The 23191-nt window shown below is 46.8% G+C and overlaps 1 protein-coding gene across 1 annotated transcript in view; it reads left to right on the top strand.

Annotated features, from left to right (window-relative positions):
* The window catches only part of LOC138567279 (uncharacterized), a 215709-nt gene that overhangs the window by 32317 nt on the left and 160201 nt on the right, over positions 1-23191 (top strand). Inside the window, exon 2 of the mRNA XM_069645328.1 lies at positions 22551-22650. Within this exon, the coding sequence (XP_069501429.1) occupies positions 22551-22650 (100 nt within the window). The remainder of the gene's footprint in view (positions 1-22550; positions 22651-23191) is intronic.

Genomic DNA, 23191 nt, shown 5'->3' with positions numbered 1-23191 from the left:
CCCTGAGGCTATACCCTTCGGACTGTTACTGCCAAGGTGGTTGCCAGGGCTCTCCTGGGCATTTTCACCCGTTTTGGATTCCCTAAGGAGGTTGTCTCTGACAGAGGATCAAATTTCATGGTAAGTTACATGAAAACCATGTGGAAAGAGTGTGGGATAACTTACAAGTTCTCCACCTCTTACCATCCCCAAACCAATGGTCTGGTCGAGAGATTTAATAAAACTCTCAAGGGCATGCTAGGCGCTTTGGAAGAGCCCTTAAGGAGGAAATTGGATCTCCTCCTGCTGTTGGCTTACAGAGAGGTACCTCAAGTGGGTGTTGGTTTCAGCCCCTTTGAGTTACTCTTTTGCCATCCAGTGAGGGGAGGCCCCTTGCCTTGATCAGAGCAGGTTTGGAAGCCACCCCTCTAGGTCCTGCCAAGCAAGTCAGGGACTATGTGTTAGGCCTCAGACGGAGGATGACAAAGATGATGGGTCAGGCGACAGCGAATCTTAAGGCAAGCCAGGAATTGAACAAATACTGGCATGACCTTAAAGCATCACAAGTGGATTTGTACTCCAGGACAGGAGATCCTTGTGATGGAGCCTACCAAGCCTCGAGCTTTGGCAGATAAGTGGACTGGACCCTTCAGGATAATGTCCAAGAAGGGCGACGGCAATTATCTGGTGGACTGGGGAGTCCCTGGGGTAGCCCCTCAGGTATTTCATGCTAACCGGCTCAAGCCTTTCGATAGGTGAGCAGAAGTCTCATGTCTCTTGCTGGCTTCAGAGCAAGAAGAGGATGAGGGTGAGCCCCTTCCTGATTTGCTGCATAGCAACTCTCAGGATGGCTCAGTGGAGGGAGTGCATCTCTCTCCAGATCTGACGACAGAGCAGCAGAGGACCTGCAGGGCTTTGCTCCGGCAGTATGCTTCTCTGTTCTCACGGCACCAGGCCTTACACCGTGGTGTAGGCACAAAATTGACACTGGTGACAGTGGTCAAAAGCAGGTGCTACCGTATGTCAGATACAGTTAAGAACCACATTCAGGCTGAGGTCGCCAAGATGTTGGATCTGGCTGTTATTGAACCCTCAACCAGTCCCCGGTCCAGTGGTCCCCAAGGCAAGTTCCCAGGCTGGTACCAAGGATTGGAGGTTCTGTGTGGACTACAGAGGAGTCGGTGCCGTCACCAAAACAGACACGCACCCATTGCCTAGGGCTGATCAGCTTGTGGACACCATAGGTGCTTCCAAATTTGTGAGCACCTTTTTGACCTTAACTCAGGTTATTGGCAAGGAAAAAACTGCATTCTCAACACCTGAGGGGTTCTACCAGTTTAGAGTCCTGCCTTTTTGGGTTGAAGAATGCACCTGCCACTTTCCAACCTTTAGTCCAGTGGGGTGGAGGCCTTTTGTGTGGCCTACTTAGATGACTTCGCAGTCTACAGTTCCACTTGGGAGGAGCATTTGACTCAGTTGGATAAAGTGTTGCAGGCCTTGAGAACGACTGACCTCACTATCAAGGCCACCAAGTGCCAGATAGCTCAGCGGAAAGTCACCCATCTTGGTCATGAGGTAGGAGGGGGTCGAATCCAACCTCTCCCCAGTAAGGTACAGGATGTACATGACTGGGAGACTCCCACTACTCAAACCCAGGTGAGAGCCTTTTTGGGCCTACTGGGTATTATCGCAACTTCATGGTGGACTATGGGACCATAGTTGCCCCTCTGACAGCTCTGACGTCGGCCAAGCAACCAAGGAAGGTTAATTGGACAGAATACTGTCAGAGGGCCTTTGTTGGCTTGAAAGAAAGTCTGTGTAGGGCACTTGTGTTGTGTGTGCCTGATTACAGGAAGCCCTTTATCGTCCAGACGGATGCCTGTGACACCGGAATTGGAGCTGTTAGATGACAAAGGGAGGGAACATCCGATCATCTTCATCAGTAGACCGCTCCAGGGTAGAGAATTTATGTGGGCTACTGTTGAAAAGGAATGTTTCAGTATAGTTTGGAGCCTTTGGCGTTTTAGGCCCTACCTTACAGGGTCTACCTTCAAGATCCAAACAGACCATAAGCCCCTCAAGTGGCTTATGCAGATGAAGGGTGAAAACCCAAAACTGCTCAGGTGGTCCATTAGCCAGCCAGGGCTAGACTTCACCATAGAGCATAGACCAGGGAAGAGTCATGATAATGCAGATGGCCTTTCCAGAAGCTATGTTGACCATCTGGATGAGAGCGTCAATCTTGTGCGAGATTAGACGCCCTAACCTCAGTCTGGGGAGGGAGGGGGGACAGTGATGCTGGAAATGCATCGGAGGGACAGGGCCTCACTATCCTTGTCCTTCATTGCTTATCGTGTGTGTTCTGTCTTGGTTTCCGCGCAGGAGTTCAGGTGGGACTCCTGGCGGTGCGGCTCTTCCTCTTTTTGGTTGTGGTGAACAGACCCTTGGGATACCCTTATGGCACCCATGGGTAGGAGTACAACGCTGTACTCCTAGTGTATGTTTTTGGGCACCTGTGTGTGTGGCCCACAGAGCAGGGTATGGGCTGGTGGCAGTGCCATGCTGAATTGACAGGTGCCCTGAGCATCCTCCATTTTGGGATACCCAGGCCCTGTCATTGGAATCAGTGGATTCATGATAGGAAAAAAGGTGGCCCCATCGCCTGTTTGGGAAGCCCTGACTCTGTCCCTTCCCCCTGACTGGCTGTTGGGTGAAAGTTCCGTATATGGCATTTTGGGGAAGGCCAGGCCAGACTGGCTTGAGCCTTCCCAGTGACTATGTTGTGGGTACACCCGGTGGGTGGGACCTGGGTGAATGGAGTGTGTAACGAATACACATTCCGTGTTGTGGGTGTCTAGTATCTGGTGGTTGACACAATGACTGCGACAGCCCTGCCCGAAACTGGTATGAATGCAGTGTGTAGTGCTGACTGACTGGGTACTTGTCCGAATCCACATTCCGTGTTGTGAGTGTCATGGCATGTGGCCAAAGCCTGTAGGCAGGACTACCAAGCAGTGTGTGGTCACTACTCTGCACATGCGGTGGCTTTGATGTGAAGGGGCCAGTGGAGGCCACAAAGTGACGCCTCCTACCCCCCACCCCCACCTCAATTCCCAAATATCACTGGATGATATCCAATTAGGCGCTAATGAGGGCCGACTGGTTGGAGGCAAGGGAACGACTGGAATGTGGTATGCAGTTGGCACCAAAAACAAGGGGCCTTTGATAACTTTAGCTCGCCTCTTCAAAACGCACATCCCAGACAGCTCTATTGGAGGTGGTGAGATTGTGGACACAGAAGGCGACAAATTGCAAACATTAAGGAAGAAAATGGCAGGCAAAGACTGAACAGAGGGATCGCTCAAAGCCTTCTGAACCAAGAGGGGAAACTGGCATGCATATTCTCTGGCACATGGGTGGACTGATATTGTCCGTTTTGTTGTAGGTACTTTACACTGGAATGATTTCAGATATTGTGAGGTCCGTGACATATTTAATTTAGGCTTATGAATGTAAGCTAAGCGGTGAATAACGAAGTAAAGCATTATATATTATTCTTTGTAGGTTATCTCAAAGTTACAATTATGTTATGAGAATGACAGCTGTGTAGCCCTTGAAGAGGAATATTTGGGATAATCTGAAATGCGTCGGGAGAATCTGCGAAATCTTTGAGATTTCCTTTTTGTCTCAAAAGAAAAGCTGTTGGATTATGTGGTGGTTCTGCTGTTGGTCCAGCAGCCAGCCCACCTTCTTTGCAATCTCCTAGTCAAATGCCTTTTCAGCAAACTACATCAGCTCAGCCTTCTTCCTCCACCATCTGCGCCGGACTCCCCCTACGGCCTTCCTGCTTTTGTAGACCGTTATCAGGTTTATGGTGAAGAAGCAGGATGAGGACCTCCCCATAATTTCAGCACAGCGTTGCAGGAGAGAATCTTGGGCCTCAGGGAGTTTGGGCCTGCCTATGCTAGAATACCCACAATTGAAGACTGTTTCTGGCAGAGGTCTTGAAAGGGTTGTATACTAATTGACCTTTTTACAATTGACCTCGGGAGAATTGACCTAATTTAGGTCAATTAGGACACATATGCGGTCCGCAACCCCCCCCCGCCCAATCCAAAAAACCCTGCAACTCCCTCACCCAATCCCCTTATATTATTTATAATACAAAACCAACCCAATACATATATAAAATAATATAAAGGTCAATTGTGCAGTAGGTCAATTAGGACCACTATAATTAGGTCAATTGTGCAAATACATATATAAAATAATATAAAGGTCAATTAGGACCACTATAATTAGGTCAATTGTGCAAATACGTATATAAAATATTATAAAGGTCAATTGTGCAAAAGGTCAATTTGGGTAATACACTTGAAAGTACAGACATTTCTCTGCAGTTGGATGTGCCTAGACACAAAGAAATGTATGGCTGAATTTGTAGTAATATAGAGTGTTTGTACCGAAATGTTATTACTGCTGTTTATATAGACGTTACTTTTTTTTTTTTTTAAATAACCTTATCTTTGTGCTTTAAAAAAAAATCTTTTTACATTTCTTTTTAATATACCATTTGCCAACTGCATCAGCTGTTCCTGGGGTTTTCAGCAATGAGCTAGACCTTTCCAGCTCAGGGATATGCTCACCCCCATTGTGTTTACCAAGGTGATGTCTGTCATTATCACATCCTTTATCACAGTAGTCCATATATATCCACATCTGGCTGACTGTTTTATTCGAGCCTTGTCTGCATCTTTGAGGGAGACCTTGGATTTTTGTTTGACCTTGGCCTTTCAGGAAACCAAAAGAAAATCATCCAACCAAAACATTTTGTACATTGGTCTCTGGTGAGAGAAGTGAATTCAGATGATCCATATGGCCTGGTATTAGATCATTGGAGCCACGATGGTACCTGCCATTGTTTACCAGTTATCTTTGTGCCTCCTGGCATTGCCTCAATCTAGACTACTTACGGGGGACATACCGCAAAATCTGACAGGTTACTGAAGACCTGATACTCAAGCCTCAATCCGCTTTGATTCTGTTGACCTGGGAAGTACAGAGGAACTTCTTTAGATGTACGCAGACCTCTGTTTGGCGGATCACATTTTGTATGCTATGTGACGGTCAGTAACCTGACCTTGTCACTTGGAGATACAACTCTCTTGGCCTGGGGTGTGAGGCCTACCAGTGTGGAATGCCAAGCCAGTCCAGATGGTGGCAGTAAGTGCCTATTTGTATCTGATTGGTACCACTTGGTTTCACCCCATACCTCTGAAAACAAATGCTTTCCAGTTTTATTTCTCTCGTTACAGGCAACCACATTTCACAGAAGCATGGGCAGTCCCCCGCAAGAGTCTAAACCAGCATCCTAGTCAGCTGAGCTATCCGCAATGTGAGAGGAAAGCTAAATGGGAATCCGAGAGAAAAACTCTGCACAGCCACGATGAACATGGTGCACCGTAAAGCGACTGAAGCACATGCTGTGCTGCAGAAGCGGCGACTGATCGCCCTATGAACAGACTCGTATCACTGTTCTGCGGCGTGGCTTACTACTATCAATTCCCCTAACACTTACCTGGGAAGTTGTCCACAAAGCGGCCCATCGCGTGAACTGGGACACTCTCCAACCTGGAATGCCAGTGTTGCAGCATGGCTGCCCAGTGCAGAAGAAGGTGGCGGATTTACAGCTCTTTCATAAATGAACATTGTAAGACTGAGCCAGATTGGTTAGGGCCAGAAGTACAGTGGGAACAGGAGGGTAGGATTTAGAAGCGAGACGTGAGTCAGGGTGTGGGTTATTCAGGTTAGGTCTGAGAAGGATGCAGACCCTCAGGAAGAAAGGATGGGTGACTGGAGTGTGCAGGAGGTTTGAAGAAAAGGTGAGGTATTTATTGGTGAGAGCAAGTGGTACTGTTGGGGGGGGGGAGGGTGCAAGGTGAGTGAGAGTAGTACCCTTAAGTGTAGAGATTGAGTGGAAAGTGATTGCAAAGTGAAAGGTGAGCGACTGAGTAGAAAGTGGGCTGGAGTAGTAGTAGTGGTGGGGAGAGTAGTAGTTGTGGGGAGGAGGGGAGAGCAGAGTGGTGTAGAGAGGTGAACCTGGTAGAAGAGCGAGTAGGAGGGAGTAACATCAGAGGCTGAAAGTACATTTTTAGAAAGAGACATCTGTGGGATATATTTACCCACTCAGCAGTACTCCCCCCCCCCCCCCCCCACATCACCAAGCTGCATTTCGGCAGAAATAGCAAAATGGCTGTGCTGGCTCCTTTGAGCACCACTACCTCACAACAAAACTGTGTTTTTCAGCAACAAAAAGATGGCTGCACCACCTTGCCAAGCATATATTTGGCAGGAGGGAACAAGGGGGCACACTGAAAAAGCCTGCCGGTGTGTTGCTGACATGTACTAAATAAGGGGAGCGCTGCTTTGCTGCAAGGCCAAAGTTCCCATTGAAAAAGGAGGCTGCTCTGATGCTATTTTCATCTGTTTCATCAAACTGCTTTTATCAACAAGTGCTCCGTCAGATAAGAGCATTATTCCTGAAGGGCAGGCTGTGCCAGCCAAATCTGAGAAAATCAACAAAAGCTTTACTTCAGCTGCACGGAAAAACGCTTAAACCTTTGCTACAAAGTGTAAAAAAAATCACCGCTTGAATTCTGTGCACATGTCAATTTCATGGAGAAACTAACTAGGACTGCAAAACAATATTGGGAAGTCGGATTTAAAAAAAAATGAATTTGAAAGGAAAATGCTAGCAGCTGTCACCACATGTGTAAAAAATGGGCTTTTGCAAACCAAAGAACGACGAGCCTGTTGTATTACGTTGAACAAAAACGTATCCTTGCCTAGCAATGTGAAAGGGGATTGTGCTGTGAAGTACATGTTTGAGTTGGTTTTATTCAGCAGGTTTTCTTCTAATTCAGAGCAAAAATAAATAAAATAAATTAAACTGCATTGGCAACCTGGGAGAAATTGGCACAAGACAGGTTTCTGCTTTCACAGTATATCCTAACACACAAGTGATAATTGCTACCTTTACAGACTTTGGTCTGTGCTCCAATTTCTTACAATGGAACTTCTGGGACACCAACCTGTGATGTCATAAACCTTAAATCAAACTGGGAAACCCCCCTCCACAATGGGCTGAACTGACAGTTGGTGGGGTAGCTGAAGAGAAAAAAATGGTTCCAGTAAAGGACAAAGGATGCCCATTTGTCTCCAAAGACTAAATAAACTTAAGACTTTTATCTTTGCAACAGGACCTCACAAAAATGTAAAAGTTATACAGTTTAAATATGATTTTCGTGGCTTTCAAATAAGATATCTTGGCTGTCAATAGCATGTATGGGACACGATCGCCAGAGGAATTTGAATCATGGGGGAAGGACATATGATGGAATTTTAAAAATTAACAAAAATAGGTCCCATGATAGTATGCACACACACCAAAGTTATAGAATTCTAGGCCGAATGTTTCACATTAAAAATGACCAAAGATTATTAGAAGGGCGAAACAATGTGTTAGACTGCAGAGTTGGACTGGCATGTTCTGCATACAATATGTAACCTGCTTATGTAATTTAAGATGCCCCAACTATAAAAATGTGCCATTTATGGCAAAACTGGATTTTGGCAAAAAGGGCTGTGGGATGGCTTTTTACCTCATAAAATGCAACCTCATAAACTGGGACTCCTCCTCGAGGAGGCGATTGACTTAGGCTGACCTATCAGTCTTGGAGGTAGGCCTAGCTCAGTTCTGCCCACCAATAATTCTGTGATGTCACCAGGCTCTATATAAGGGGTGGTTGACAGAACTCTACACACTCTTCCTGATTTTCCTGCGCCAGCGTTCCTGATCTTCCACATTCATCTTGCCAGACTCCAGATCCCACTGCAAGGCCAAAGCATTGCTGACCATCCCAGCAAGGCCTCAATCCTGAAACCCCACTTAAAATCCCATGACCAAAGGGAGAAGCTATGGTATTCTTTTGGGAAGCATCCTGAAAACAGCCTGGCGTTCTGCCCACTAACTGCATGCCCGCTGCAGCCCTGCCATCCAGTGGCTGCTCCAAACCCAAGCATGGAATGTGAGTATCTCCTCATCCCAGAGAAAGTCTCCCCATCTTGACCCTTTTGTCTTTATTCCACTCTCTAAGCAATCCTATTCATACACTGATAACTTGTATAGACTGTTAGTGCACCCGATTCTTGTTTTCTAGTGTTAGCGCAATTCTTTAATTCATCTTCTCGAGTAACACCTTTGTCATATTTTGAGTAATCAAACAAATGTCCACTTAAAGTTGAACGCTGGGGTGACAAGGTTGACTTCGGGAATCAACCTTGGATCGTATTGTGTCCCTCTGTCACTGCCGCCGGCGACTGGCGTTTGTGGCGAAGGTGGAAACAGGGACACCATTGAAGTGTTCCGTTACATTTCTTCTCCGTCTACCAGACTCGGTCTAGTTGTTTCCAAGATGGCCGCCGCCATTTGTTTATCTCACTCGGCTGCCGGCGGCTCGGCGCGTTGCAACTGAGTTCATTCTCTCCCCGTTGCTTGCGCTAGTTTTCCCTGACAGTTCTTGTCCTGCTATTACGCCTTGTTTCAGCGTCTATTTTCCTCCTCCTCCCGTTTCCGTTAGGCTCTCCCCCCTTCTCTTTGTTCCCGCTTGCCTTCTCCTTTGTTTTCCCGTGCTGTTTCCTTGCTGCCTTTCTTCGCTCTTGGATTCCCTCAGACTCCCGGATTCTCCCGTTCTCGCTTGTCCTCCACCCTGAGGGGTACTTACCTGTATCTCGCTTCCTCCAACTAATGGTCTGCAGAGACGCGCCGACCTCACTGTTCCTGGGTATCGGCGGAGGACCAATTCAACCTCCTACAGATCAGACGACTTCCATAGCCTTCTCGACAACCTCGGATCCAGGGGTTTTTGCCATCCAGTGGCTTTTTCCCCTCTGGCTGTCGCGGAGGGGAGTCACCGTAGGTTTTCTCTGTCCTGGAGTCACGGTGGCTTCCTTCCGAGGTAGACCTTATCTGCAAAAAAAGAAGAAGCCTTACATAGGACTTACCCGCCGGAAGAAACTGGACTATTCAGGTGAGGAGGAGGTGATTGGGGAATGTTATAACTCGAGTGAAGACTAAGACATAGCTGATCATCTAGCGGGTCCCGTAGCCCATAGAGCCAGTCTTGATACCCTCCGTAACAATATAGCCTTAATAATCTAGTTTAAGTAAAGTTTGCCTTTCATTTTAAAACCAATTTTCTCTTTTTAACTGCTCTATTTTCCTAAAAACGAACCTCATTCTACCTTCCAAATCTCTCTCAATTCACCACCTATACCCCTCCTTTCACCTCTATATTGTCCCTGTGATCTACATCTATCCCCCAGCCCAAAAACCGCATTTGAATTCAGTGTTTTTCACCCGTTCTTTTAAAAAAAAAACGTTTTTGCATTTAAAACTGCTTCTGTGTAAAAATGCAACTTTCTAACGTGTGATTTGACTGCACTGGGTTTTCCATTTCAAATCTGTTTTGTGAACTGTATGCTTTTGTGATACCTTACCTTTATGGTTGCTAGTGATATAACATCCCTGATACTGTGATCAAACATATGCACACCATTATTTCAAAACGCATATAATTATTTATCAAAATCCGAGTGTCATTTTAGGCCTTTGCAAAGGGTTTAGGTGTTCGTTAGGAGTTAAGAGCCGCATTCAAGCTGACATTAACTTCCAAGGCGCTTGATGCTCCTAAGAACACATGCCACGGTCACACATAGTTACAAACAAGATGCAGTGCCTTGAAGCCCTGATGACGGACCCAGTCTGAAATGCTTTGGCATAGATTAACTGTGGCGCTGAACAGTCAGGCAATCTTCATGCCTCGATATTAAAGTTTGGAGAAGTGGCTTCTTCAGGATATACACACAAGTTTTGTTTCTAACTCTCAATGTGCCAATATTGATATTAAGCAATTTCTTTGAAGCAACTCCATAAGGAGAGCAGTGAGTGAGCACACCTCGAATCAGATTGGTTTCTGGTTCTCTTTTCCTGACTTTTGCCATACAATTCCTTGTCCCGGTCTATGATATATATTTGTGTGAACAGTTTGTAATATGGTCTTATTCAGGCTAACTTGTCTTGGCTTCAATGTGTAACCCTTTATCTCACTGTTACAGGGTTGGGGAAATTACCATTTCAATGGCGGAACAGGGACCCCTTGCACCCTGTGGAAGGAGGCCCACGACCAGGCCAGGAAAAAAGCTAGAACATCCCTGTCCAAGATGCTCTGAGTGGGGGCACAGTCCCTGAAAAGCCCCATGTGCCACAAATGTCATCCATAGCACCATTATCTCCAATGCCTCCCAGTCAATTTTTGGCAACTGTTCAATATTTTCTGTTTCAGGACTCAAACTCCCACAGTTCACTTGGGAGCAACTAAGAAAACCTGGTCCGGAGTCAAGTGAATGGCATCAAGAACAACCAGGAAATTAACTGGGTCCCCTGGCAAAAGGGGTGGGGAGCACATGAAACAAAAAACGAAGTGATGAGACTGCAGGGGGACAAGAGAGACCTAAACCCTCCCTAACCGTATTGCCCACAAAACTCACCAGCACCTGAGGAGAACCACAGTAAGAACAAACAGTCTGTGCCCCTGGCTGTTAGTATATCTTCAGAGACTTTTACCAAAACCGTGCTAGAAAAGGGGACGGCGCTATGAGATGTTCTTAGTATGTCCCCTGTGCAACCCAGCCCTTGAGGAACAAACAAAACGGGGTAATGGCTGGGTTTCAATTAATCTTAAACCTCTGGCAATCGCTGTTGGCAACCCTCCAAACGATAGCTCTTCACCTGCCAAGCCATTACAGAAAGGGGAAAGACTATATACATAGCAGGCTTGGCCCCACCCAGTCTGAGCTGATGGGTCACACCCCTTCTGTACAAGACCATCAGCATCCCCAGACATGTTTCAGCCTCATTGGGAGTCATCGGTTAGGTGTAGCTTGGGTCTCTAGGCCCAGAAGGCACTGGTCCCAGGTCTGGGCATACATCCCATGCAGGGGACCTAGAGACTCCTGATGATGCCCAATGAAGCCAAAACATGCCCGGAGGTGCTTGTGGTTTTGTGCAGAAAGGATGTGACAAGCCGTTTGGGCTGGACTGCCCCTATTGGGGTGGAACCAAGCCTGATTTGCAGATGGTCTTTCCCCTTCCTGTAATGGCTTGGCAGGCGAAGAACGATGGGCTAGAGGGGTGCCTAGAGCAATGCCAGAGGTTCAAATTAATTCCAGCCATTGTCTTTTGTTTTGCTTGAGGAAAAGACGGGCACAGACTGGTTTCTAGAGTTAGGTGGGTGCCGCAGCCAAATAAAGAGGGAAGGAAAGACACCCAGCAGGGCAGTGCTGTCTGATGTTTTAATTGGGCAACCTCTAATTCAGGGGAACATTTCACCCACCCCAAGAAGGTGCACATTATTTCCTTTATTTAAGAAAGTTCTTTTAATTAATTTGGGACTCCCAATTTAACAGTATGGATTCCTTGCAGGACGAGAAAAACAGGGTTGCACAGAAGGCATGTGTATTAAGAAAATATGAATATCAAATCAATTTAAAGATCTGTTATGCTTCCCTGAAATTCTACTGCCAATGATGAAAAATTATTGACACGCTAGTCAACCCCGTTTTCAAGGCTACCAGTGCTACAGTCCTAGAGACAGACTTATAACACACACATCACTACATGTTTTGTTTACCCTGATTAAACATGTTTTACTGGCTGGTTGGCGGATTGAACAGTATACCAATCCTGGCCTCATTTAATTTTGGTCTCCTTTGCAATGACCACATTTAAAGTTACATTTTCATGTTCCCCCTAGAATTCACCTTTTCATAACAGCAGTTAATACATTGTATTGGCTTATCAAACTCCTATCAAAGTTCCACATTTTTCAACATCTGTAGGTTTCCTAGCAATGACCCTTGATTTCTGTAAAGGAAAATAAACACAAACACCAGTAGAAGATGCAAGCCCAAAAATGCTGGGCTTTTTACCTCGGTTTGGGCAGTTCTCCATTTAGTTGCATGATATTTTCTTGTCCTTGGAAATGTTTCTCTGGCCTTGCCACTATATATTGATGTGAGGGGGCTTGAAAATATTTCAAACCTTTCTTGCACGTTTTCAAATGCTGTGCAAGGCCACAGTTTACATATTTGTATTTAACATGACTCCTTGCTCTGCATATTTCTTTAAATTAGATTTGCTTACAGTGAGGTATTTGTGAGAGGGGGTACCAGTTGTGTGTATGTATTGTGGTGTGAGGAAGGGATACGGTTAAAAAGGTGAGAGCGAAAGATGGAAGGAGAGGGAGGAGCATAGGGGTAACTAGAGTGAGAGAAAGTGATGGTGTGTGTGGTGGGAGAGCTGGAGAGAGTGCAAGGTGGTTATAGTGAGGACTGAGTGTAGCAGGAGGGGGTGAAGGTAGTCATAATAAAGGGGGGGTGTGCTTGGGCATAGCTGGAGAAGAGCGGTGTAGTGATTGATGTAGGGAAAGTATTAGTATGGAGAAGAGATTGTACCACTGTGGAGAGGGAAGAGTAGTAGCGTTGTGGAGAAGGGGGAGGTGTGGGATATATTGATCCACTCAGCTGTGCTTTACCCCATCACTTTGCTGCATTGGTGCAAGAAACAGAAAAATGGCTGCGCTGGCTCCTGTGCGTGCCAGGATCTGAAAATTGCGTTTTTACAACAACCATCAAAAAAAATGGCTGTAACACCCTGCCACACACACATTTCAGGCGGGGTGGAACAGAGTACACACAGTGTGCTCTGGAACATTTAACATGGAATGTAGTAAATACGCAGCATTGCCTTGCTGAAAACCCCAAAATTCCTTTGCAGAATGAAACCTTTTTTTCACCATTTAAAAATGCTGTTTTGAGGCTAAACCATCCATTTACTATGAAACTGCTGTAATTGAAAAGGTCCTGCCATGCCCAGGAGAAGTCATTGTGCATTAGCAAAACCAGGCACTGATTCCGAATGAAAGGCCCAGGCAAAGTAGCTTGGAAAGAAATCAACAAGGATCTTTATTTTCACTAACAAGGCAACGTGCGTTCATTTTCTTACAAAGTAGCAAACATCAGCTGTCCTCAAAAGAACTTCAACTATCTGAGCCTGGTCGGTTTCATGTATCAGTGTTCAGATAAAACTCATGCTTCAAAGAAAAAGGACTTTAGCTGCAAGGACATTGTGGAAATCTGAGTGAGCTGCCCAAAACCGAATTAGAGAAAGAAATGTCAGCTTGCACCACGTGTGAAAATAAGCTGCTTACAAAATGAGGAAAAACGAATGCCTGTGTTTTAAAACCGTATACTGGTAAATACAATTCGAGGGGATTGTGTCCTCCGACCTATTCCACATCTGACAGTAATCACCACAGCTGTCCTGCCTCGTAAACAAAATTTGGCGTAGGCGTCCTGCGTTGATGACGTCGATACGCTGTCCTCGAGGGCCTCCGTCGAGGGTCGACGTCACCGGATGTTGTATACAGGACGCACAGCGCCCGTAGCCTCAGTTCCGTTTTTCCGCAAACGTGTTCGCCTCGGAATCTCAGCACGCTACGATTCTTCTGATTCGTTTGTGTACTTAGTATATTTTGTTTGTGAAGATGTCTTCCTCTTCTACCCCGAAGTCCGGCATCAAGAAGTGTCGGGACTGTGGTGCTAAAATGTCCATAACAGACCCGCATGACGACTGTCTCTGGTGCCTGGGTGAGAGCCACGCCACAGACAACTGCGATGACTGCCAGTCCCTGACCTCGAAGGTCGTGCGGGAGCGGAAGAAGAAATTGTCGGTGGGAAAAGTTTCCAAACACCGTAATTCAAATCTGTGGGCTTTTGACCGATGATACGAGGCTTGACTCTCCGCGTCTGCGTAAGTCCAGGGGGGTCTCGGTCCCGGAGTGGTTCCCGACATTCCTCTGCCTCTTCTAGGCATTTGCGGAAGTGCCGTCACCAGTCGCCTTCCCAGTCTTCGTCTGATGACTCCACCAGATGGCGGGTGGCTTGTCCCACCAAGCATTCATCACCGGCGGAATGGGACGCATTTCGCAAGGAGATGATGGCGATTTTTGAATTGCAGGGCACCGTTCCATCCGTGCCTTTGGGAGAAGCCGGCAAGGAACGCGCTAAGGTGTCCACTCGCACGCCTTCAGGCTCGGGCGGTCAACGCGAGCCGTTGAGGTCCCGATCGGACAAGGTCGATTGCACTAGCCATGCCAGGTCCAGGTACCGGTCATCGAGGAAGCAGCCGAGGCCGTCGAAGGACACACTCTGGGCTCCGGCCTTAAAGCCATTGTTGAAGTTGTCAACGCCTCGGTCGACATCGACGCCGATTCCATCAGCGCCCTCGACGCCTTTTGAGGAGGATTTGCTGGAGGTACCCTGGAGAACGGTGGAAACCCAGAGGAAGGCCCTGAGTAAATCAGTGAGGCCTGTTTTTGAGCCTTTTTCTGTACCCTCATCCAGGGTTTATTCCAGCCTTTGGATTACATCTCAGAGGTGGATGAAGGGTCTGATGTGGAGGGGTTTGTACCTCCTGAGGTTCCTGATGACCTTTTGTCAGGTCATAGCCATATGGAAGACCTACATCAGTCTTTACATGACGCCAGTGGTCTGGACACCTCTCCGGTGGTGGATTTGAGTATTTGCGGTGGTCTGCTCCACCTGTGGATTTTCTGCAGGATGATCTGATGGACCTATTGGACCAGGGTCCACCAACTGACCCGGTGCTGCCATTTCATATGGCCTTACAAAGAAGGGTGGCGGCGGCTTGTACTGCTCCGGAGAGTCTCCCGGCAGTGGGTAGGTCGCTTCTGAAAAAATACTTTCCAGCCAGTGGCGACCCCTGTTACTTGTCATCGCACCCTACTCCGGAGAGTTTGGTGGTGCAGGCGGCTACGGCCCCAGCGACGCAGGCGGCGTCCCCTACCATCTCTCCTGATAGGGATGACAGCGCTTCAATGATTGGGCGAAGAAAGTATTTTCTTCCGGGGGTATGGCTTTAAAGGCAGCCAACTCCGTTTGTGCCTTAGCAAGATTCACTCACACTCTGTGGAATTGTTTCTTTGGCGGCTGAACATATTCCCGAAGGGGAGGAACGGGATGGCTTTCTAGCCCTCGTGCAAGATGGCAAGGATGCCAGTTGTGAATCCGTTCAATCGGGTCTGGACGTAGCAGACTGTGTCAGCCAGTGCATGGCGGTGAGCACCGTGATGCGCAGGTTTGCGTGGTTGCGGAAGTCGGGGTTTGCTCCTGATGTACAGTCCTGGCTTCTCAACATGCCCTTTGATGGTGAACATCTTTTTGGCAGCAAGGCTGATGAGAGCCTTGAGCCTCTAAAGCTGCAGCAAAGTCGTTGACGCTGCAGTATGTCAACCTCCGCCTTTTCATCCTAGGGGACCGCAATGGAGGGGAGGTTCCTTTCGATACTAATCTACCTTTTGGTAGATCGAGGGGAGCTGCCAGTCATAGGGGCCAAAGTAGGAGTACCAGAGGTGGAAAACTAGGTATTTGAGGTGCCAAAGCCGCTTGGGCAGTTGCCTCTTTGCCTTCAGGCACTGCCGCAGCCGCTTCTGCTCAGTCATGAGGCCATGTCCCATGGTTCACCGGTTGGGGGAAGGCTGGTGCAGCATCTTGTGGAATGGCGTGCCATTACTTCAGATGTGTGGGTTCTGGAGATCATAGCCCACGGCTACTGTCTTCCTTTCTGGCACAGGCCTCACGACAATCCACCGGGGAATGTCTTTGAAGAGTCCGGATCCGCTCCTTGCGCAGGAAATCCAATCCCTGCTGGAGAAAGGCACCATAGAACTGGTCCCTGTAGCGGAGAGGAATAAGGGATGGTATTCCCCTTCCTTTTTTATCCCAAAAAAGGACGGGGGGGTTGAGACCCATCATGGACTTGCGTGGTTTGAACAAGCTCCTTTGGAAGGACAAGTTCAAGATGGTTACTCTTTCTCAAGTCCTCCAGGCCCTTCAACTTCAGGACTGGTTGGTGTCTCTTGACCTCCACGATGCTTACTTCCATGTGCCGATTCATCCCAAGCACAGGAGGTACCTGAGGTTCGCGGTTGGCGACTTGCATTTTCAGTTTCGGGTCCTGCCGTTCGGATTGACCTCCGCCCCGAGGGTCTTCCCCAAGCTAATGGTGGTGGCAGCATATCTCAGGAAAGGGGGGATTCACGTCTACCTCTACCTGGACGATTGGTTGATCAGGGCACGCTCTCCTGAGCAAGTCCTGGATCATCTGTCCGTCACCTGCCACTCCCTTCACAAGCTGGACTTCTCCCTCAACTTAAATAAGTCCACCTTGACACCTACCCAGCGGCTCCATTACACACATCCCTGGGGCAGTGTTCGCCTCCCCAGGTGAGGGCTTGTCACATTCTGCAGATGGTGGACTAGTTTCAACATGCCCAGAGTATCCCAGCGTTCAAGTTCTTGAGGTTGCTCGGCCTCATGGCATCCTGCATTCTACTAGTGCCAGAGGCCAGGCTGCGGATGAGATCTCTGCAGTGGGCTCTCAAGATGCAGTGGTCACAGTCCTCCGGAAGGATGTCTAATCCAGTTCAGGTGCTGCCCTCGGTCGCCCAGGATCTTCTGTGGTGGGCCGTCAAAGGCAATCTGATGCGGGGTGCACCGTTTTGGCTGCCCTAGCTGGAAGTAACGATCGTGACGGACGCTTCCCTCACGGAATGGGGAGCTCATGCCAACGAGTTGACAGTCAGTGGTCGTTGATCTCTGTCGGAGTCCAGACTCCATATCAATCTGTTGGAGCTGAGGGCCGTCAGGCTAGCCCTGAAGGCTTTTCTGCCGACTGCGCGGGGGACAAATGTCCTGATTCTGTCGGACAATACAGTGGCAATGCACTACCTCAACAAAAATGGGGGGGCAGGGTCACTCCTTCCGTGCAGAGAGGCGATGCAGCTCTGGTTCTGGGCCATCCAGCAGGAAATTTCGATCTCGCCAGTTCATCTGGCCGGAGACGAAAACGAGGCAGCCGATGCTCTGAGCAGGCAGAGCACGGACTCTCACGAGTGGGAGCTGGCTCAGGAAGTTCTTTTGGAGATCTTCTCCCTTTGGGGGACCCCACAAGTGGATCTCTTTGCCACCAGTGTCAACATTCTGCTTGCGGGAATCTCCTCCAAGAGGAGCCTTAGGGGACGCGTTTGTAGTGGAGTGGTCCTTCCCACTGCTGTACGCGTTTCCTCCAGTCCCCGTCATTCCGCAAGTGCTGCGGAGGTTACGGAGGTTCGGTTCCCGAATGATCCTCATTGCTCCGGCATGGGCCAGGAGAGCGTGGTACCCGGACCTTCTCGACATATCCATCTGCCCTCCACGCCGTCTTCCCTATCGAGACGATCTGCTCTCACGGGAGGGGTTCGGGTTCTCCATCCAGAGGTCAAGTCTCTCAGCCTTCATGCTTTGTATCTGAAAGGTTGAGGTATAAGGATTGGGACCTCCCTGAAGACGTGATGGAGGTGTTGCTTTCGGCCAGAAGGCCCGCGACAAAGTCCCTGTACCGTTGCTGTTGGAGAAAGTTCTGCGACTGGTGCAGGATAAAGAATGTGGATCCTTTTTCATGTGCTAGTCCTGTGGTTCTGTCTTTTTTGCTTTCTTTAGCCCACAAGGGCCTGCAAGTGGGTACCATTAAGGGTTACCTGGTGGCGCTGTCCATATTTAAGCGCTCATCTGATGAGTGTTCTTATTTTAAGATTCCTTTTGATTTCTCAGTTTCTTAAAGGGCTAACTAATGTGTTTCCACCGTCGCCTTTCCAGGTGCCGGAATGGGATTTGAACTTGGTTCTGAAGTTTCTCATGGGAGCTCCATTTGAGCCCATACATTCTTGTCCATTGAGACTGTTGTCATTTAAGACTGTATTTGTAGAGTGAGTGAATTGCAGGCACTTTCCGCCAAGACACCTTTCACGGTGTTCCATAAGGACAGGGTTGTCCTTGGGGTTCGTCCTTCTTTTTTTCCGAAGGTTGTGTCAGAATTTCATTTAAGCCAGAAGATGATTCTTCCGGCGTTTTACCCTCCTCCGCATCCTGGTAAGGAGGAGGAGAGGCGCCATAGGTTGGATCCTAGGAGAGCTTTACGTTTCTACATTTCACGCATGTCCCGGGTCAGAGTGAAAGATCAGCTATTTGTAGGATACGCTGGACTGCGTTTAGGTCAAGCTGTTTCTAAGCAGACCTTGTCCCGATGGATCATCTTGGCAATCTCTGAATGCTACCGTCTGGCGGGTAAGGACCCTTCGGTGGGCTTACGGGCTCATTCTACTATAGGTGTGGCTGCCTCCACTGCTCTGCAGAGGTGTGTTCCCATTTGTAATATCTGTGAAGCAGCCACATGGGCCTCTGTCCATACTTTTGTCCGACACTATTCCCTGGATTCCATCCATGGGCAAGATTTAGCCTTTGGTAAGCGGTGCTCTATTCAGCATTTTGATTGGGCATTTCAAAATTCTATATTTTCCCACCTCCATGCGTTGGTACTGCTTTGGGAGTCTGTCATAGATGTGGAATACGTCGGAGGACACAATCCCCTCGAAGAACAAGTTACTTTCTTACCTGGTAACGTTCTTTAGATGGGATGTTCCTCCGACATATTCCACATCGCACCCTCCCAGCTGGCCCCTCTGCAGAATTTCTTATGCTATTGCAGTTTACGTTTACGCAAGGCTTTCTGCAGTCATACTGGCAGGAGATTGGTGGCAGACGTTCTGGGGAAAAACTACAACTGAGGCTACGGGCGCCGTGCGTCCTATATATAACATCCAGTGACGTTGACCCTTGACGGAGGCCCTCGAGGACAGCGTATCGACGCAGGACGCCTACGCTGAAAAAAAAATTCCGAGGCAGCACAGCTGTGGTGATTACTGTCATAGATGTGGAATACGTCGAAGGAACATCCCATCAAAAGAACGTTACCAGGTAAGAAAGTAACTTGTTCGTTTTACTTGTCTTTAGAAATATAAAGGGGTTACATTAATGGGGAGAATATATCACATGGGTTATTTGATGTAACCGGCTTATTTAATTCTGCATTTAAGATCAAAAGGGAAAGATGTTAAACCAAGGGTGGCTTGAGTTGCAAAGTTGAAAAACCGGTTTCTGCCAAAAGGACTATCATAAAAACTCTCAGCAGATACTGGCAACCCCCTGAACGGGGTTGAACAGACTTTTGTCTCTGTTGGAACCCAGGACAATGCGGTTCTCAGGGAAGGAAGCCGGAGGTGTGAAAGACCCTAAAACTTCAATCAGGCTGAAGGAACTCCCTATCCTGCCTGAAAGGAAATGCCAGTTGGTGCCAGCAGGAAAGAAAAAAATGAGACAGTGACTCCCGTTTGTTCTAGAGACTATTCCTTAAGGAAACGTTAAAGATTTTTAACTCGGCAACCAAAATTGGTAAAAATGTGGAATTTTTACAGTATAAAAGTGAAAGTGGGGGCTGTATTTTGAAACTTGGTAGAATATATTGGCACACTCTGGACAGAAACGGTGATATGTTGAATTACAAGAAAAGTATTAATATTGCAGACCTACATTTTTGTACATACATTCCTCATGACAATCCCCACCCATGTAGACAGTTGTAGAATTTGGAGTAATATGAATCCCCTTGAAAAGCGCGAAAAACTGTAAGAGGGGAGAAACCAAGCCTCACAGATTGGGGGTTTGGATTGAAATGTGAGGAAAAAAATATGTAACCTGTGTATCTGATTTACTGAAAGGTTGTAATTGTGTAAATATGTGTTTGTGGCAAAATTAGTTCCAGCAACTCTGGGAGGTTTCTGGACACTGTAAAAAATCACCCCATAAACATGACATCATTTTTCTGAGATCCAATCGGCGAAGAGCTATTCTTGCCCAATCCTATTGTTATAGGCATGTGTAGTAAAGCCTGCCCCTGTCATATACTGTAATGATGTCACCTGGCATTATAAATAAGAGCCCCTGACACACACAGACTGATTCCTGATTCCTACGCTGGCGTCCTGTTCCTGTCTTCATCTAAACTCCAGATCCCAACCACAAGGCCAAGCAATTGCTGATCCTGCTTCAGCTAGGCCTCAATTCTAAAATAATCCCCATAACCAAGGGAAGCGATGTGGTGTTTTGGGGAAGCATCCTGAATTTACCTGGCTTACTGCCTCTCGCTGCATGCTGCTGCCATCCTGCTATCCTGATGACCTCTAGTATCCAGTAACCAGAATTGCCAGTCCAGAAGAACTATCCTTTGGTATCCAGTCCCTGCCCAGCTGACTCTGTCCCGCTGAGTTTGTACGGCTGCCCTGTGTTAGACCAGATCCGTGTGGTGATCCAGAGTGCTGACTGTCCAAAATCCAAACTAAAAGTGGACTGTGAGTATCAATAGAAACCTAGTAAACCTCGCCTTGCTTTGTTCCAACCCAATCTCCTAGGTCATCCTATCCTTATGCTGATAATTGTAATATTGTCACAATCATTCTTGCTACCCTGCTTTGATTCCTTGTGCTAGTTTTAACTTCTTTAATGATTTTGTCTTGTGAAATCCTAAGCCCTTAGTCCTCCCTCGGCTGATTGGACTGGGTCCGCCAGGGAGGGCGCAGAGGTGCTAGGGTTGATTCCGCGGATAAACCCCGGAGTTTACTGCGTCTCAAGCTGGTAGCCTAGTCTGAATGCCCTCGTGTAAAGTAAAACTGTCTTTGGCAAAATTGATTTCTGTTCCTTTTTCGCGCCATTATTTCTCAAAAACGCATCTCAGTAGATCTTGCATAACTCACTCAATTTAACAGGTAGAGACCTCATTTCACTTTCATATTGTACCTAGGATCCATAGAACCCAAACGCTGCATCCAGATACAATATTTCACCCGTTTTTATTTTAAAAACAGTTTTGGTAAATTCAGGCGGGATTTGCAAAAGTGTGTAATTTTACAACGTGTCATTTTGGTTATAAACCGTTTTCAATCTTCCATTCAATTTCGAATTGTATGCTTTTGCTCAATACATTGCTTGGGATTGCTAGTATCTTTCCAGTGTTGCTCCAGTAAAGAATTGTTTTTGTTTCAAGAGTTTTAGACTTATTCATTGTTTATCCATCCATTTCTGAGTGTCATTTTAGCATTGCCAGGGTTTAAATCCGTTTTTCTCTTGTTTAGGGAGGGAAAGCCTGATTTCTATTCTGTTTATTTGTCATTCCTGATTACCTGTGGCTTCTGTTCATCCACTTAGAATTGATTATTTGTGGTGGGTTGAGGGAACGTTTCAGGGGGAAATTCTTACTCCAGTGCTATTTTACCTAAAATCAAAAGTGCTCCTATTCACTGCTGTTTGTGTAGTTGTGTCAATAGAAGGTTAAACTAAGTGCATTGCTTACATTCATATTGTTCTTATAACCCCATTGGTGATTGCTGCCCCATATTAAAAATTGTATGATTTCTTTTGAATTTTAAAATAAATAAATATTATATTTTATCAACCAGCCTGGTTCATGGTCCATTGTGACCCCAGGTATTTGAAAAGGGTGTGTAATATGAGTGGTGTACCATCTCAATATAGAATCTAATCTATCACACATAAGCATTTTAATTGCGAGCTGCATACTGGGCTGAGACTAAGGTGTGTGTCGCCTGATTGAAATCCTTAACAGAGGGTAGTGGTAAGATCAGAGGTTACAGGTAAGCAGTAAAGAGAGAGGGGGGGAACCTTGGAGGGGCAAAGGAGAGTGAGGGAAAGAGGAGAGAGATAGTCGGAAGAGTAGCAGGAAGAAAGATCGAAGAAAGGGAAAGGCAGAATTGGACATCAGGGCGAGGTGTACATGGACTTCAAAGGAGCGGCAGCTAGCCATACAGTGTAACAAATATGGGAACACGATAGAAGGAAACTTAGGCATTACCGATATCCTGGGGTTGAGGGACACCTGCGCTAAGGAGGTGGAACTGCCTGCACTAGACGAGAGGGATGCCCATTAGTATGTTGCCCTTCTGCACTCCCTCTTTCCAGCCTGGTGCATTCCATTCAACCATCTTCCTGTCGTGCTACTGGCCAAACTAGTATTGATAGCAGTCAAAACATGCCACACTATTATGTTTTAAAAATAAAACCCCTTGAATCTTTGTTGAGACTCAGTTTGTAACACCATTTGTGATACACTCAAACATTGCTACTATCTGCTAGACTATTTAATCTTAATTTAGCATTTGTAGTACTCCTCTCATTGTCTCTGGGTAGCTTTGCAGTGTCCTTGCATCTGTAATACGTAATTGTGTTGGCACAGCTGCTCTTAATCATAAAACCACCAACTTTGTCTCATTTTAGCCTCCTAAATTGTGTTTTGTTCTTTGAATAGAATTTTTTTTATGAAGGGGTGAAAGAGAAAAGATCTACCCTTATCATGAAGCTGTGTTTTGTCACTCAAGTGTGGGTGATGAGACTGATGTTTGGAATCTTTAATGTGTGGAACCGTAAAACCTGTTACTATGATTACACAAAGACAGCCATACATGTATGCTGTTTGCTTTGAGCAGGTTGATACTGTTTGGGATTGTGGCGATAAATGTCTACGCAGAAAGGATGATCTGTTCATCTGTTCTGGAGAACACAGAAGAATCCGGCTATGAGCAGATGGTGAGTGTTTTATTTGTAAACCTTTCTACCCATCTCCTCATAGTGCCTCTGTATAAATTCAAACATGCACAGCAATTGATGTGAAGGCCTGCTTTTTTTAACCCCTTAACTGCTGAGGGGTTTTTTTCTCTCCGTGATGAGCCCTTTTTTGGACATTTTGGTATGTCGCATTCAATCCCTTGTAACTTTTATGATACAAGTGGTATCCCTTTCCTTCCCACGTGTAGGCGGTCATAATGCCATCAAGGATTAGTAGTTTGCTGTAGGGGTGTGTGAGAAAATGCCAATGAAATAATGTACAAAGAAGCCTGTAGTTTTGGTTTGCAGTTCCTGAAATTCGTAACCGGTTGGGTGGAAACAAAAAAACATGTTTTTCATAAGGTTACCATTATTTTTGTGAGAGGTAGGCTATTTTTCCCTTTATCTTATTTTTTAATAGGGCATGCTTAGACAGAATGGAAGAGGAGGGTAGGAAAGCTCAGAGGGAACACAGAAAGGTATACATTTCTGGGAAGTAGAACAAATTCCAAGTTCAGGAAGG

The sequence above is a fragment of the Ambystoma mexicanum genome, chromosome 2p (genome assembly GCF_040938575.1).
Source record: "Ambystoma mexicanum isolate Mex_15411 chromosome 2p, UKY_AmexF1_1, whole genome shotgun sequence".
Classification (NCBI taxonomy): Eukaryota; Metazoa; Chordata; class Amphibia; order Caudata; family Ambystomatidae; genus Ambystoma; species Ambystoma mexicanum.
Note: the sequence above shows the minus strand (reverse complement) of the source record. Positions and strands in the feature narration are given on the sequence as shown.